Below are 16,461 nucleotides of genomic sequence, written 5' to 3'. Positions count from 1 at the left end.
ATTTTTAATTTGAATTTTGAATTTTTAAAATATTTATATTTTCCATGACTAACATTCCAGTATGTAAGATTATTTGCGTAAAATTAAAAATATAAATATTATTTTATTTTAAAAACTTGCATTATTCCCATTATCACGTAGATCTATTCTTTTCACCACTGTTAAAACATTACAAGAATATATCTATATTTACCATTTAACTGTCAGTAATTGTATCATCAAATAATGAAAAAGTATTCTGCTTGACGCCTACACTAAAAGACAAAAAGAAAATGGAATTAGATACCCACCACATGATCTGAATTATGAATATAATGAATCGTATATCGACGAGAGAATTTTATACAAAAAATGTGTTGGTAGTTGAGATGTCCCCTGCCATAATAGCCTTCTTTTCTTACAACGTGGTGACATCGATCTACTAGCTTCTTTTTCTATGATATTCCAATTTTTGACTTGCTCTTTTTCTGTTTTGCTTCTTTGATTGGTAAATGGGCAGGAGGCATATTTGGTCTTGTGCTTTTAGAAGGAAAAAAAATACAAAAACAAAAAAACTACTTTTGAAAAAATGGAGATCATTTCGTTAATCGTGGGAAAAATAATAGACTACTCAGTTGGTCCAGTCGGACAACAGTTTGGTTATCTTGTTTTGTACAAGAGCAGTATTGCAACTCTTAAAGAGAAATTTCAGAGGATACTTGAGAAGAAGGAGGCAGTGCAACAATCTGTTATTGGAGCTCAAAGGAATCAGGAAGTAGTCGCAAGTGAAGTTAACACCTGGCTAACAAGTGTGGAGAAAAAAATTGAAGAAATCGAGAAATTCCTTGAAGAAGATGTCAAAGCTAATACGAAGTGCTTGAATGGTTGGTGTCTTGATTTGAAGCTACGCTATTCCTTGGGTAAGAAAACTCAGAAGAATATTCGAGCTATCGTTGAGTTACTAGATGAAGAAGGTGGAAGATATGATAGGGTGTACAACCCTGCACCTCCAAGGGAAGTAAGATCATCATCTACAGATCAATGGTTTAAGGATTTTGAATCACGAAAATCAACGATTCAAAATGTTTTGAATGATCTAAAGAATGAAGATATCGACATGATTGCATTATGGGGTATGGGAGGGATTGGCAAGACAAAAATGGCCAAAGAGATTGAGAGAAGAGTGAAATCTGAAAATTTATTCCATAAAGTTGCCTTTGCAACGGTGTCTCAAAGTCCAAGTTTGACAAAGATTCAAGCCGAACTTGCAGAATCGCTAGGTACGAGACTTCAAGTAGAGTTTTTACATGGAAGAGCAAATGAATTATATTCAATATTGACTGAGAATGAGAATGAGAATGTTCTTGTGATATTGGATGATGTTTGGGAACCACTTGATATTGAGGATATTGGAGTTTACCAAGCAATTAAAGAAAAGAGCTGCAAAATCTTGTTGACGACAAGAAACAAAGAAAGTTGCAATGGGATGAGGATTCAACCGAAGATTTTTCCAGTTGAACTTTTATCTGAGGAAGAAGCGTGGAATCTTTTCAAAGAAATGGCTGGTGATTGTATCAATTCCTCTGATCTAATCTCAATAGCAAAAGAAGTTGCGAAGGAATGCGCACATTTACCCCTTGCCATTGTGATAGTTGGACGTCTTCTTAGCAACAAAAGCGACAAAAATGAGTGGAAAGCCGCACTTCAACAACTTAAAATGTCTAGGCCACTAGATATCAATGGTCTGCATTCAAAGGTATATTCCAGCATAGAGCTCAGTTACAACTATTTAAAAAGTGACGAAGCCAAATCATGCTTTTTGCTATGTTGTTTGTATCCTGAAGATCATGATGTTCCGATTGAACATTTAGTCAGGTATGGAGTTGCAAAACGGTTTTCTAAAGGCTTGGATACTGTGGAAGAAACAAGAGTATATGTACATGCAATAGTTAAGAATCTTAGAAGATTATATCTCTTGTTAAATAGCTACAAGTACGAATGCGTCAAAATGCATGATGTTGTACGAGATGTTGCCATATCAATTGCATCCAAAGAAGAAAATGGTTTTATGGTAAAGTTGGACAAAGGACTCAAAGATTGGCCACCGACGGATAGATCATATGACAGTTACACCGCAATGTCTCTTTTACTTGAAGAAATGAAAGGGCATCCTACTGAGTTGAAGTGTCCCAAACTTCAACTTTTGCAACTATCATGTTTAAACCATTCAAAAACGTTCCCAGACAATTTCTTTAATGGCATGAAGGAGCTGGAGATGTTGTCTATGAAAAAAGGTTGCTTCTCCTCAACATCTTTGCCACTATCAATCAAGATCCTCAAGAACCTTCGAATGCTGAATCTGCAAAGTTGTCGCTTAGGAGATGTGTCGGCAATTGGAACTCTTGGAAACCTAGAAATTCTTGGCTTTCCTAATTCGGAGATTGAGGAATTGCCGTTGGAAATAGGAAAGCTTAGTCGATTAAAATTACTAGATATGGAGCGATGTGGATCTCTAAAAAGAATTGCAGCTGGTGTATTATCTGATTTATCTCGACTAGAAGAATTATACGTGGGAGGATTCAAGAATTGGGGATGTACGACTATGATGGAGGGAAATGGAGAAGTAACAAATAATAATGCAAGCCTTGTTGAACTAATACATTATTCCAGTCAACTGGTGGTTTTAGAAATCAGTGTACCAAGTATCTTGTGCTTGCCAAAAGATTTGCACTTCAGTCACTCCGATTTCAGATTTCATATAGAGATTGGTGATATATATCGTTCTTTAGGAGATACGAGATATTTCTTTAAAAATACTTTGGAACTCAAAATGGAGGATGCAAGTGATCTTGAGGAACACCAAACAATTCGTTCACTATTGAAGAAAGCTGTAGTTTTGCGGTTGGATATTGCAAAAAATTCAAAACACATTCGGTTTGAGAAAGAGCAAAAAGGAATTTTACCATGCAACTTGAAGCGTCTAGAGATTTGTGGATGTGAAGATTTAGAATATCTACTCGAAGCCACATCGGATAGTTCTCCACCTAATACCTTCCATCTCCTGGAGTCACTAGAATTAAATGGCTTACCAAGGCACATGATTGGCATATGTAATTCCACGGATTCAATTGAGGTAGGTTCTCCCAATTAGCACTACATATACGATTCACTTTCTATATGGATTATTATTCTTTTCATTTATAACTTTTTTGAAACACTTCTATAATAGCATTAATTATTTTTATTCTTGTTATTTCTTTTATATATATATATATATTTTTTTTTTTACTAAAATTAATTTAGGCCTCATTTAGATGTTGAAATAAGATGAGAAATATGTGAATAATAGTGAAATGGTTTGTAAATAATAGTAAAATAGTTTGAGTTAAGATATTTTATGGGATTTTGAAAAATGAAAAAGAAAATGTTGAATAAAAATATTATAAAATTCAAATATTATCAAAATATTATTTTTTTAATATTATTTTTATTTTGGAATTTTAAAAAATTGAATTTTTTGTGTTTTGTTTGAAAATTTAGAAAATTTGTAATAATTAGGTAATGAATAGTTGGAAATTTAAAAATTAAAAATTATGTGTTTCAGTGATGTTTGGATATTGAGATGAGATTGGATGGGATGAGATGAGATGAAACTATCTCAACATCCAAATGAGGCTTAAAGATCCTAGAGTTCCACTAGACTATAAATAAAAGAGTAAGTTATTTGGACACTTCCTTATACAATTGCATTAATTATTATTTATTATTTATTTTTTTATCAATATTTTTACTAAAGCTCCAGAAGGAACTTTGGACAATTCATTTAAATATGTCAGACTTCCATTAGACTATAAATAAAATAAAAAACGGTTATTTGCAATAACAAAATATTGATTTTGCTAGTTTGGCCTTGTAATTTAGAAAATGTGGTCATTTATGTTCTCAAATTGAAGTTGAACGTAAAAATATCCTCCCACGACTACGTACGAGCCTACTTGAAAGTGTCATTTTTTTAAATATTATATATACTCCTTCACACTTTTTGATGTTTTGGTAGATTACATTGACAAAGCAAGATCAGAAGGAAAATGTGAGTGAGACTGAAAATCAAACGAAGATGTTGTCTCTGTTTCCACACAACTTGGTTGAAAGTTTGGAAAATCTACAACAACTTCTTGCAGTTCGATGTGATTCATTGGAAGTGATATTTGAACTTGAGGGGCTAAATGCTGAAGAAAGCAATATCTTCAATAACTTGACAAAGTTGGAATTAAGGTATTTACCGAAGCTGTTGCATATATGGAAGAAAGGCCCACGAGAAATTAAGGGATTCAATTACTTGAGACGTCTAGAAGTATGGACATGTAATAGTTTGAAATGTTTATTCACACCATCCATAGCAAAACTTCTTGTGAAATTAGAGCGCATAGCCGTATGTCATTGCAATGAAATGGAAGAAATCCTTGCAAAAGAACCGGGAGATGAAGAGAATAGAGATGTGATTGCATTTCCTCTAGTGAAGGTCCTCACTCTCCAGCATTTACCAAAGTTGGAATGTTTTTACATAGAAGATAATCATGCTTTTGAATGGCCATCTCTGGAAATAATACAAATAAATGAATGCCCCAAATTAAAAATGTTTGTTTCAACAAGTACAAAAACACCTATGCTAAAGGGAGTGCGTACGGGATACAAAGTTTTTCAACCAATGGTAGAAGGAGACCTCAATGCCACCATACAACACATCATCAAGGAAAAGGTATGTTACAATTTATAACAAACATTGCTTAATGGTAAAGTCTTTACTTGAACTATTTGTTGATCATCTTACAGTAATAGTAGAGATGCATATAATTAATTATAAAACTAAAATATCATTCACCTCGTAGTAACGTAGTTTTTAGATACCCAAGAGTACTATCAATCAATTTTCCAATTGCTAGGCGTCTTATGAGTTAATAATTGAGTTTCACGACGTGGTTTTGATATATGGATTCTCTTTGCTTTTAGGGGTTCAATCACGTGATTCAATGTTTTTGTTCCTTAAAATTATTCTTTTTGAATTTCAGTTTCTTTACAATTTAGTATACTTCGCTTTTTGGATTTCCTACCTGCATGGACAGAAGGGTAAATTTCTATATTTGACCGATTCCCAAATTTTGACTCTTTTTTTTTTTTTTATTGAATTTCAGATATCTTAGATTTCTGATCTTCTCAATATCTTGGTCGGCAGTCTTGGTCCTCTTTACGAGGTGAATTTTCTATTAATTCTCTACTTCTCCTGTACATTAGAAATTATGTATTATTTCTCTCTTTTTAATTTTATGAGGTAGTTATTTGTACCAGTTGGAAGAAATTTCAAATATTCAAATAAAGATCAACACAAGTATTATAGACCTAATTCCTAATGCATGTATGAACTTTCCCCTATCTAAGAAGACACATGTAGCCTATTCTTTAAGGGAAGACAGAGATTATAGTAACCTAACTACACACTATAATATTTATTTCTCGCTCCTCTCAATTTCGCGAGAAACCCTCCCGCTATTGAGACCCTCCCATTCTCACTGTATTCTCTCCCATTCTCTTTACTGAACCTTCTCTCCATTCTCTCCCTCACTCTTGTAACTCTCCCTCGCTGTATTCTCTCCCATTCTCTTCACTGAACCTTCACTCACTCCGGTAACTTTCCCCATTCTCTCCCTCACTCTCGCAACTCTCTCTCACTGCCATAAACCTTCACTTCCATAACCCAACGGCTGAGCCTTGTGAGAGAGATAGAGAAACTCCCACTCTCTCCAAACTTGCCACCAGTCTTACTCCCCAAATTCCTCTCTCCTTCCTCTCGCTCACTCTCGAAATCCCTCTCTCCATTTTTATTCTCACTCCCGAAACCCCTACCGATCGACATTCACCACACCCTCTCCATGACTGACCCCTCCTCCTCGACGACAGCTTGATTGTTAATTTCTTTGGTTTATCTCTTCTCCTAACTCTCTCATAATTTCTAGCAGTCGTTTGCCCTTATTAATGTGATTTGTAAAATTTCTCTCAAGCATGGTTATTGCTGTGATTTGGAAATTTTTCTTGATTATTTTCTTACTGTTGAGCATGGTTCTTTTTTTTTTTTTTTTTTTTTTTTTTTTTTTTTTTTTTTATAATTTGCGATTTGAGGGAGATTTCTTGATTAATTTCTTACCGTTGAACATGGTTATTGTTGACTTTTTGTTTGAAAAAATAGTAAGAGGGGAAGAATGGGGACGTCTTGATTTTGATGGAGATTTCTTGATTTTTTATTTTTATTTTATTTTTATTTTTTTTAACATGGTAGTTTACGTTGTAGCCATTACCTTTGCCATAAAAGTCCTGTTATTCCTCCCAGAATAACTAGACTGAAATCTGAGTACTGCTAGGGAACCAAAAATTAAATTCATTCAAAAAAATGAAAAAAAGAGGGAGAGCTTAGAAATTCTATTTTATGTATCCTGTATGTGTATATGCTTTAACAGTTTTAGTTTTTCTTTTCCCGTGTTATTCCTTATGGGTTATTTTGGAGTTTGGGAGAGAACTCTTAGTTTTTGTTATAAAATGGTTGAAGTGGACAAGAGTTATGCATGTGCATTATCCTTCTACTAGCCACTGGTTACTTAAATGTTCTTGAGCTACCTATTTTTCATTAGGCTGAAAAAGAAGGAAACCTCAACTAGGAAAGTGAGCGGGATGCTTAAGATTAAGATTAAAAAAATACAATAAATATGCATGCTTAGCCTTTAAAATATAGAAAAGACAGCCTCTTATTTTCGATTAAGTTGAGCTTTTTCCGTGATGCATTAAGTTGGGAAAGTTTTTGGGGTCTTGAGATGATCTTAATGCCATTGGCAGCACTATACGAGATGCCCATACTTTCAGTTTGAGGCTGCGATATGTTTGAGATCATCTTAAATTAAGTTTCATGTTGGAGCATAACAATTAGAAGTGTTGCTTTGACTTGCTTGTATTTCCCACCTTTGCCTGGAGAGCATCACTAGTCTCAAAATTCCTTAGATTGTTTGAGGGATAAAATTCTCCTTTAGTTTCAGAATTCTCTTACATGTATAGGAACCGTACATGTACCTGCACCTTGATATGTGACTGATTCTACTTATGTGCCTGCACCTTTATATGTGCCAATTCACCTTGATATGTGCCTGCACATGATTTGTGTAATCTAACATGTTAAAACAACATTTGTTGCAAAGTGTGATGCACACTGTCTAGTTGTTTTCTGAACACATTGTCTGTAGTTGAAGAATTATTGATGTTGGGAAATCAACACTGCTAAAGATTGCAATTCTTGTTTTGTTTGTAAAAAAATGAGATATAATATTCTGGGTTATTTTGTTGGTCATCTTGGGTAATTTGTAATGTTTTGGGTCATTCTCTCATTAGTTTTGTAAATAGTTTTGTATAAATACAAACCTGAAATAAGACAATAAATCAACTTCTGGTTTGCTTCTATTGTCAAGGACAGAGTTGCAAAGTTTCTTTTCCAAGGGGTGTGTGTTTCTTCACATTTTCGTGGTTGTTCTGAGGATGGTTGTTGGGGATATTGCATTGGCACTTTCATGGGTGTTTTTTCTTGTATACTCATAGAGGGAGAAGTATGATTAGATTTGCCAAAATCACAGTTTGCATTTTTTCTGCTCACAATTGCAAGAAGCACAGTTTACATTAGTTCTGGTCTTAATATTGCAGAATTTATATATGTGGCTATAAGAAAATTAATAGTTAGAAAACTATTAAAGTCTGTCTCATTTAGTTTATCTTGTTTATCTTATTAAAGTCTGCATACTTTCTACTGTGTCAACATTTATGAATGGCTGTGTTTTTGCAGGTACTACTCAGAACACCCTTTGTGGCTTGGTCGACATTGCTGAAACTCTATGAAAACTGTGTTTTGTGATGCTATTATGTGTTGTTGGAATTGCAGATTTTATGTGGATGGTTTTTGTAACTTATTATATGGATGATTTTTGCAACCTAGTATGATAGATCTGAGTTTTTTTATTTAGCATAAAAGATGTGTGTATTGTACGAATTGGGTTGTAATCTGGGTGTTTCTTTTTGTGCTGTTGTTATGTGTTGTTGACATGAGCACAAGTATGTTGCTAGACATGGTAATTTCTTGTTGGAAGTGCAGATTTGTGTAGGTGTTTTTTGTAACTAGTATGTTGCTGTAATTGATAGATGAAAGTTTGCGAAGAAATTTTGGTAAAAGAATATAATTTGATGGAAAATGTAGATATTTGGTTAGTAATTAAGAAATTTATATGGAATTTTAGATGAGGTTAATCAAAGATTTTTAGTTATTAGCATTAAATGACCTTAAAAAATATAAGTTTTTAATATTAATTTAATTAGAATATAATAATTATTATTATTAACATTTAATTGGTAGAACTACAAAATGTGATAAAAAAATTTATTAAATTAATAATATTTTATTATTATATAGAGAGTAAATGAATAATTCAATGTGGGGATTAAATTAGAAAGGAATAGGCAAATACAAATTCAAGTGATATTAGTTAAAATTTGTATTTACATTTAGCCAATCCAATAAGAATTCTCTTAGCCATAATGATCTTAGTTATCATCTAATGCTTTTATATATATCTTGAAGTCTCTCTACCTTGATTCCATGTAGTAGCTGGAGCAGCAGAAATTACACATTTGAAGTATAAGTCACCAAGCCTTCAATCCTTCACCTCAAATTTTTGAACTCCATTGATGAAAGCAGTCGACGTCCATTGATGAATAATATCATTATGGACAGTAAGAGAAGGCACATTGATTGTACAGACAACAATTAGAGCAGCCTTACCTCAAAACGAGAATGGCTCTTAGGATGTCTAAAGCGTGACGATTTTTTCTTTCTGTTTGTCTATTTTGTTGACCAGTATATGGGCACGAATAATGTGAGCATTCTTTGTTGACTCAAGAAATCGAGAAAAGATTTGTAATCATATTTTAAAACATTGTTTGAACGAAGGATCTTGATTGTACGAGAAAATTGAATTTGTATTATTTTGTGAACATTTTTATAAATGTGAGCAAATTCAGAATAATGCTATAAGAGATATATCCAAGTATAGGGACAACAATCATCAACAAATGTAACAAAATAATGAGACCAAATGGGAGTGGGTCGCCAAATACCAAAATGAATCAAATCAAAATGTGTAGAAGAAAATGATTACTTTCATTAAACAAAAAATGTGTTTATTTTTCAAAGTGGCATGAAACACAATCAAAAGACTCAAATTATACGGATCCTAGATAACCTTCAGGTTAAATGTTGAACATAAGAAAAAGAGGCATGCCCAGTCCATAATGCCATAAATGAGAGGAAGTAGTAAGAGTAGTAACATTTGTAGATGCATGGGAGAGAATTTGCAAAGAAAAGAGATGTCCAATGATCTTACGGTCGATCTCAAAGAGCTTGCCTGTAAAGATCTTGTACATCAATACCATAATTAGAAAATGTTAGCTTAAAACCTAATCCACAAAGGCAATGCATCCTCTTCACGAAGAAATATAGGACAACAAATATTTTGGTTTTATCTTTTTGTTTGTTTTTATATTTTGCATTGTAACTTTTTGTTTTGGGGTATATGTTGAGAACCCCATCACCTCTTACCATATTGTTAATTTTAATTAATTTTAACTTATTCAGAAAAAAAGAGACAAGTGAAATAATAAAAGAGAGATCAGGTTTGAGAAATAACCAATTAAAAACATAAAAGATAGTTCTTTAATCATACTGATCCAATTGAGCAGTTGTCATGTAACAAAAATAATCTTCATATTGAATACTCCAATACATGTAGAGAATTAAAGAGTACCACTCCTACTGATCTAATATTTACTATCTTAGTATATAATCATATTTGTTAGTAATTTAAATTCGAAAGTAACGAACGACATTTAAAGAAACTTATGTCGGGTAATTTTTAAAAGAAAAATGATATTCATCATCTTTTTAAATTTTAGCTATCATTCTCTCGCCATCTTTTGAAACAATATTAAATCATGAGTAATGCTACATACAATCTTAGAGTGTGCAAATTCTGCATATTCTCTTTAAAAAAGTAGGTCCGCCATTAAAAAGAAGTGGGAGAAGCTTGCATATTCTAGAATTGTAAATATCATTTCTCTTAATGATCGGCAAATAAGTAAACAGGTTAATGATATCCATTCAAATTTCAACTCCTTTTACAACTACATTTTACATGGAAGGGAAAATATGAAAAATCTGAAATTCAAATAAAAGATTTCAATCATTTTTATAGGGTAATACTACCATATTTGAAAGTGTGATTTTTAAAAGAAAAGTGTTATTCATCATCTTTTCATAATTTCCTGATATAATATCAAATAATTGGAAAATAAGTAGAAAAATTACAGATAAACATACAACATTAAACTATTTTTAAAACTCTCTTTTAAATGATAAGAGACTATAGATGAATGGCATTTGATAAATAGTATTTCTTTCTCAAATATTGTCTACTTCGACGGAGCCCATACATTTGGAGAGAAAAGTGATGTGATCTGTTTGGGCCTAAATTTATACATTACTCATGAGGCCCATGAAGAATACAAAAGTCCAGTTGGATAACAAAGCCCACAGGGCCCACTCTCTTTTGAGTGCCAAACCGTTGTCGTCTTCATGTTCTATATGCTCTTCCAGTCTTCCTACCTCTCGAAATCTTAAACCTCCCTGAGCTCTAAGAACATGAAGTCTGCGACAATTTGCCACTTTTCCTGAAAGGTTAGAACCAGAGGGTTAAATCCCCACCATGTCCCTCTCCTCTGTCCCTGCTTGACTCACCCTTCTCGCCCTTCTTTCTCCTTCCACATTCTATTGCTTCTACAAGTCTCGCTGCCTCAGACAACTTAAATTCTGCTTAAACCCTATCCCTAACACTAACCCTAATCTCTCTCATTCGAAAGCCAAGATCTTCTTTGTTTCTCAAACAGGTACCTCGGAAGCCCTAGCTCGCCGTCTGTTCGATCTTTTATCGTTAAACAATCTTTCGTTCGATCTTGTCGATCCCAAGGACTACGAGCCTGAGGACCTCTCGAAAGAATCACTAGTTTTAATCATCGCTTCCACCTGGGAAGATGGCAAGCCCCCTCCAAACGCCAAGTTCTTCTCAAGTTGGCTCTCCGAGAGCGCAAAGGACTTTAAAGTCAGTTGCAGCTGTCTCAATGTAAATTCGTGATCTTAGGTGTGGGAAGTTGTGCTTACGACGCGACATTCAATGCAGTTGGGTGCTAATGTGATTTTGCCAGTCTGGGAAGTGGATGTGGATAAAGGTGATTTTGATGAGGTATTTGAAGCCTGGAGTGCTTAGGTGGTGTAGATGAAGAGTGAAATTGTCGTTAGTATGCCATGTATTGAATATGGTCTTGCCTATTTTGAGGGCGGCTCCTCTAATATGTCACTTTTTAAATGTTAGAGATAAAAGTTTCTTGCAACAGATTAGCTAATATTAAATTCTCTAGTTTTTAGTTACAATAAATATAAAGATAAAATCAAATTTAGTTGTTACTGTATCCGGAGTAAATTTTTATTTTATTGTTTTTATGTAACTCTTTCTCTCTCCTCTGGATATTTTTAGAACGTTTGGTAAAAAAAAATATGGTTGGATTGGAAATTAGAGTACATATAATTGAAAAATATAATTTTTTAACCCATAATTTAATTTGAATATGATTACTAATTAACATATAATAGGTAGAATAATAAATTATGATAAAATAAAATAAATTAGTAATTAAAAAAATTAAATATTTTTTAATTATTAATTACTTGTTATTATATAATAAATAAATAGATAATTCAATATGAAGATTTGATGTGAATAGTCAAAGTTAAATTCATCTTATATTATTTTATTGTTATATAATAAAAAAATAGTTATTTCAATATGGAGACTTACGTGAATGAAATAGACAAAATTTAAATTCATCTTATATTCATCAAAAATGTCATTTACATATGTATAATCCATTAATAATATTTTAATTGTGTAGACACTTCTAGGAATATTCTGGATAATCCTTACATTCCTACACTACAAAAAAGAGCAGATTTGCCGGCGTTGGTTATACGCCGGCAACTATCCCAAAAAACGCCGCTAATTAATTCGCGGCGTTTTTCTAACGGCGCAACCGTCTGCCGGTAATGGAGGGTCGCTATTTTCATTGTTCCGGCGTTTACGCAAACGCCGGTATTTGTAAATCTCATTAGTGGCGTTTGGATCAATTTAGCGGCATTTCATGAAACACCGCCACAGTACCTACATTAACAGCGTTTCTCGAAACGCCGCCAATTTATCGTTGCCATCCTTGGCATATACTAGCGGCGTTACCATATACGCCGTGGCTACTACATTGCCGACGTATCATATAAATTAGCGACATTTATTTAAATGCCACTAATAGTACATTGGCGGCGGCACATTGAATTTATTAACGGCGTTTATATGACCGCCACCAATTTTTAAAATAGCGGCGTTACAATAAATGCCGCTACTAGTAATGTGCCGACGCATCATATAAATTGGCGACATTTATTTAAATGCCACTAATAATATGTTGGTGGCGGCACATTGAATACTTTAATAGCGTTTATCTTTACGCCACCAATGACCTAATTTAATGGCGGTTATCTAAACGCCGCTACAAGTAAACTGCCAGCTCGTCATATAATTTGGCGGCATTTCTTTAAATGCCACTAATAGTACATTAGCGAATTTTGTAACTGCGTTTATATAAGCGACGCCAATTATAAAAATAGCGGCGTTAGCATAAACGCCACCACATTACGTTGCCAGCACATCATATAAATTAGCGGCATTTATTTGAATGCCACTAATAGTACGCTGGCGACACATTGAATTTATTAATGGCGTTTATCTAAACGCCACCATCAGTTTGTTTTTCCTGTATTACGGCTTATTGTAAACGCCGCCACTAATTCGTTGCCGGCATATTTTTTAAATTAATGACATTAATATAAACGCCGCTACAAATACATTGCCAGCGCATTGCATTAATTAACGGCATTTAGAACGTACCAATAATATGATAATATCTCACAATAAAAAATATATATAACATATCAATTAATAATAAATATGATATAATGAGTCATTATTCATCTAATAAAAAAAATTACAAATCAAAGCACGTGAAAGTTCTTCATGGATAATTCTTCTTCTTCACATCGTGTTTGTCATTAGCTTTAGGACCATTTCTTTCATGGGTAGTTCTTCTTCACACTTATCCAATGGTTCTTTGAAATTGTTATGCAAATGTTGAGCCTGGAAAAGACCAAAAAAGCTATACTAAATTAATAGAGAGAGTAATATAAACACAATGTGAAGAACTAAAGGTCATAAAAGGCTGAGGAGAAACCGTGGTCAGAAACCATGGAAATGACAACAGAGCAAATCGTATCTCATTTGTCCAGTCTGCCTTGAAAAAGAGAGGAAAAAACAAAAACCATATGCATACTCATACAAACATTCCAGGATATACATTCGAAATAAAAAGAAAACTATTACAATTTATATTATTTTCTTTCTTTCTTTTCCCTTTTCAATTAAATTGCATCTCTGTATTCTATTACTTTTGAGATAGATTAACAAATAAAAGAAGTTGGCACATGCGCTTTTGCTTGTTTGTCTCTGAATTGGGTTGTAGAATGCTTGCAAGGCTGCTTCTCTCCTTTGTATGTCATAGAACCAATTCAAAAACAAAAGGCCAATAGAATTTATATGTTTGATTGATGAAAAACCTCCAATTATGAATACGTGTTACAGCATCCTTTGTAGTCTTGTAGAGGAGCACCTTTCCTCTTTTAGCACAACCCACCCTGCCAAGTCGCATAATTCTCAAACCAAATCGATTTCTCCTTCCTGTACTCGCTCCCTTATTGACTTGTAATGTATTATGCATAGATCGTCAGGCTTCATCTCCAGGAGTTCATCACTGCCAAAAATGAGATCCGGTTCGGTTAAGAAGATGATGAAATATTTTAAAAGCCCAAACTAGAAAATTGCACGAATGATGGATTACCTGCCATCAAGTTGGAAAGGACCAAGAAATCTCCTGCTTTTGCAGACAACGAATGGGTCCAAATGTGGCTCTGGTAAAAGGATTACGCAAGTAATTTGGTGAAAGTCTCCGATAAATATTTTGCATTACAGCTATTCTTAATATAATACAAGACTACGTCTACTTAAGGAATATACAACGATGAGCGTGATTTACGTGCTTCTTGGTGATCTCGTGCTTCTTCTTCTTTGACTTCCCAGCAGCTTCTCATATAAATATGGCAACAACTAAATTATCATGACTGTAACCAATGACAATTCTCAACGCTAGAAAATCAAACCAAAGACCAGAGTGCAGATTAACAGGACAAGTAGCTAGCATGAAGAGATATCTAACCCGATCATATATATAAGATAGACTTTAGGAATCAAACATTACCCGATAGCAATCGCCAATCAAGCAAGATAGACCCATTCTTCTTCTTTGACTTCCCAGCGGCTTTAACCTACAATAGAGATTCACTTAAAATAATTACAGGCTATAGAAAAATAATTGCAAAACAGAGGCCACGGTAAGCATAGCAAAACAGATTTACATTGGACTGGATTGCTCTGTTTTTTGCACAGCAAAACAGAGTTATGTTGCCGGCTTTACGTTGGTTGGGAGGGATGGACGAGTTGCAGCGGGTTAGGGTTAATTAGCAGTGAGAGGGAAATTCAAGTTTTCTGAAAATTTGACAAAAGTTTGAAGTTGGCGCTCAATTTTGGAAGACCCGCTTTTGTTGTGGAAAATTTTTGAGGGAACTCATATATGGCTATATATATGTACACATGATGCCCCACGTTTATTAGACTTAATACCAACCGAACTACTCGTGGTCAAGTTTATGTATCTTTTGAATGTGAATTATAATTAGTTTAAGAGATAAGTCGATATATAAGGCAATTTTTAATATATTGAATGTGAATTAATTAAAAAAATGATACTTCAAAGTGAGAAAACGTGTTTTTACCACGTTTATTATTATTATAAGACTAATCCTCGCCATATTATTATTAAAATATGACATTACAATTTGCGTGGGTAATATAAAATAGAAATTATTCATCATCATGATCGGAAGATTCACAAAATAAACTCAACACGTGATCAACAAATATATATTAAACTGGATTAAAGAGTTAATTAAAGTGTCATTCAGTTCTTCTTTCTTTTTCGGAAAATACCCTTTCGATTGTGAAGAAATCTGGAATCCTATCCAAAAGAGACGTGAGACAGCAATATGTTCACCCATCAAAATGTTTAGGTTGTGTTCTTTCCAACATATGTATAATATGGCCAAATGTGTATAATGTTGTAACTATAATTCCTATACTTCAATCGAAAGCATTAGCATTTAGATCAGAGCTTTATTTCTGTTCTTCCACGTAATTATAATTTTCTTCATTTCAATTATAAAAATCTTGTACGTAGTTTTGGTAATGTGTTTGTGGTTTTCTCAACTCATGCATGCGCGCCTTTCTAGTTTTATTACTAATGAATTCATAAACATTATTACATTTTGGAGAATATTATTTAAGAGCTTGTAATAATTAAGTTATGATTATTAATTAATTATAAATTTCTGAGGCTTTGCATTTGACGTACAAACGTTTTTTTTTTTTTTGTCAAAAAATAAGAAGAGCAAGGACTAGGAGAAAGAAAAAACAAGGTGCTCAAACAAAGTTTGACGATCAAGTAAAAGTTATGTTTTTCCTTCCAAACATTAAGCAAATAGCCTATGGAATTCAAGTTAATGTCAAACATATAAACTCCTGATTGGAAGACTTGTCAGCCATCTGGCATGAGTATCATTAAGTTGATCAGATGGTCAAATTTTCTTGAATAGCTGTAAATGTCCCTGTAATAGTCCCGCCCACGTCAGGGAATGTCTCAGAATCAGGAAGAGGTTTCACCTTGCTTGTTCGATCAACTTCAAGTGGATACTGTAACAGGTGGCCCTTCATTTCCGTTACCTCATCAGCTGCATATTGTCTCCAATTGCGCTAGCTCATGGATCGTACCTGTCTCACACATTCAAGGCTCTATGGTTGCTTGAAACTTCATCCGGTTATAACAGATGCAAACAAGACATATTTGCCTCCTGCTATTTTCACAATGAGTAACAAAGAAAAAGAAGACTTGTTGAAGGTTATACAAAATGTAAAAGTACTGGACGGTTATTCTTCAAATGTTTCACGTTGTGTCAAGCTTCAACACCGTACTATAGTGGGCATGAAGAGTCATGACTGCCATATACTGATGCAACAGCTCCTGCCAATTGCATTGCGTGGGTCATTACCTAAGAAGGTAATAGAACCATTAATCGAGCTA

At 33.7% G+C, this 16,461-nt stretch overlaps 2 protein-coding genes and 1 long non-coding RNA gene across 9 annotated transcripts in view; 2 read left to right on the top strand and 1 right to left on the bottom strand.

Annotated features, from left to right (window-relative positions):
* LOC122299080 (probable disease resistance protein At4g27220) overlaps window positions 1-16,461 on the top strand; it is a 79,347-nt gene that overhangs the window by 14,715 nt on the left and 48,171 nt on the right. For 3 of the 7 annotated variants that reach the window (XM_043109002.1, XM_043109004.1, XM_043109003.1), the window contains 3 exons: window positions 500-3,112; window positions 4,037-4,738; window positions 7,853-8,181. The exons of the other annotated variants lie outside the window; for them this stretch is intronic. In XM_043109002.1, the coding sequence (XP_042964936.1) occupies window positions 569-3,112; window positions 4,037-4,738; window positions 7,853-7,921 (3,315 nt within the window). In that variant the 5' untranslated portion in view covers window positions 500-568 and the 3' untranslated portion in view covers window positions 7,922-8,181. Of the gene's footprint in view, window positions 1-499; window positions 3,113-4,036; window positions 4,739-7,852; window positions 8,182-16,461 lie in introns of those variants that run through there. 7 annotated transcript variants of the gene reach the window in all.
* On the top strand, window positions 569-11,378 carry LOC122298812 (probable disease resistance protein At4g27220). Its single transcript, XM_043108666.1, has 5 exons — window positions 569-3,112; window positions 4,037-4,738; window positions 5,049-5,106; window positions 11,002-11,213; window positions 11,292-11,378. Exons 1-5 carry the CDS (start codon window positions 569-571, stop codon window positions 11,376-11,378), a joined length of 3,603 nt encoding a protein of 1,200 aa, XP_042964600.1.
* On the bottom strand, window positions 13,194-15,014 carry LOC122299090. The gene is made up of 5 exons (XR_006239577.1): window positions 14,527-15,014; window positions 14,305-14,351; window positions 14,110-14,179; window positions 13,829-14,022; window positions 13,194-13,352 (listed from the first exon to the last, which is right to left on the bottom strand). It is a non-coding gene; the product is annotated as an uncharacterized LOC122299090 (long non-coding RNA).

This window comes from Carya illinoinensis, chromosome 16 (genome assembly GCF_018687715.1).
Source record: "Carya illinoinensis cultivar Pawnee chromosome 16, C.illinoinensisPawnee_v1, whole genome shotgun sequence".
Lineage (NCBI taxonomy): Eukaryota > Viridiplantae > Streptophyta > Magnoliopsida > Fagales > Juglandaceae > Carya > Carya illinoinensis.
This window is presented reverse-complemented; position numbering and strand designations above follow the sequence as displayed.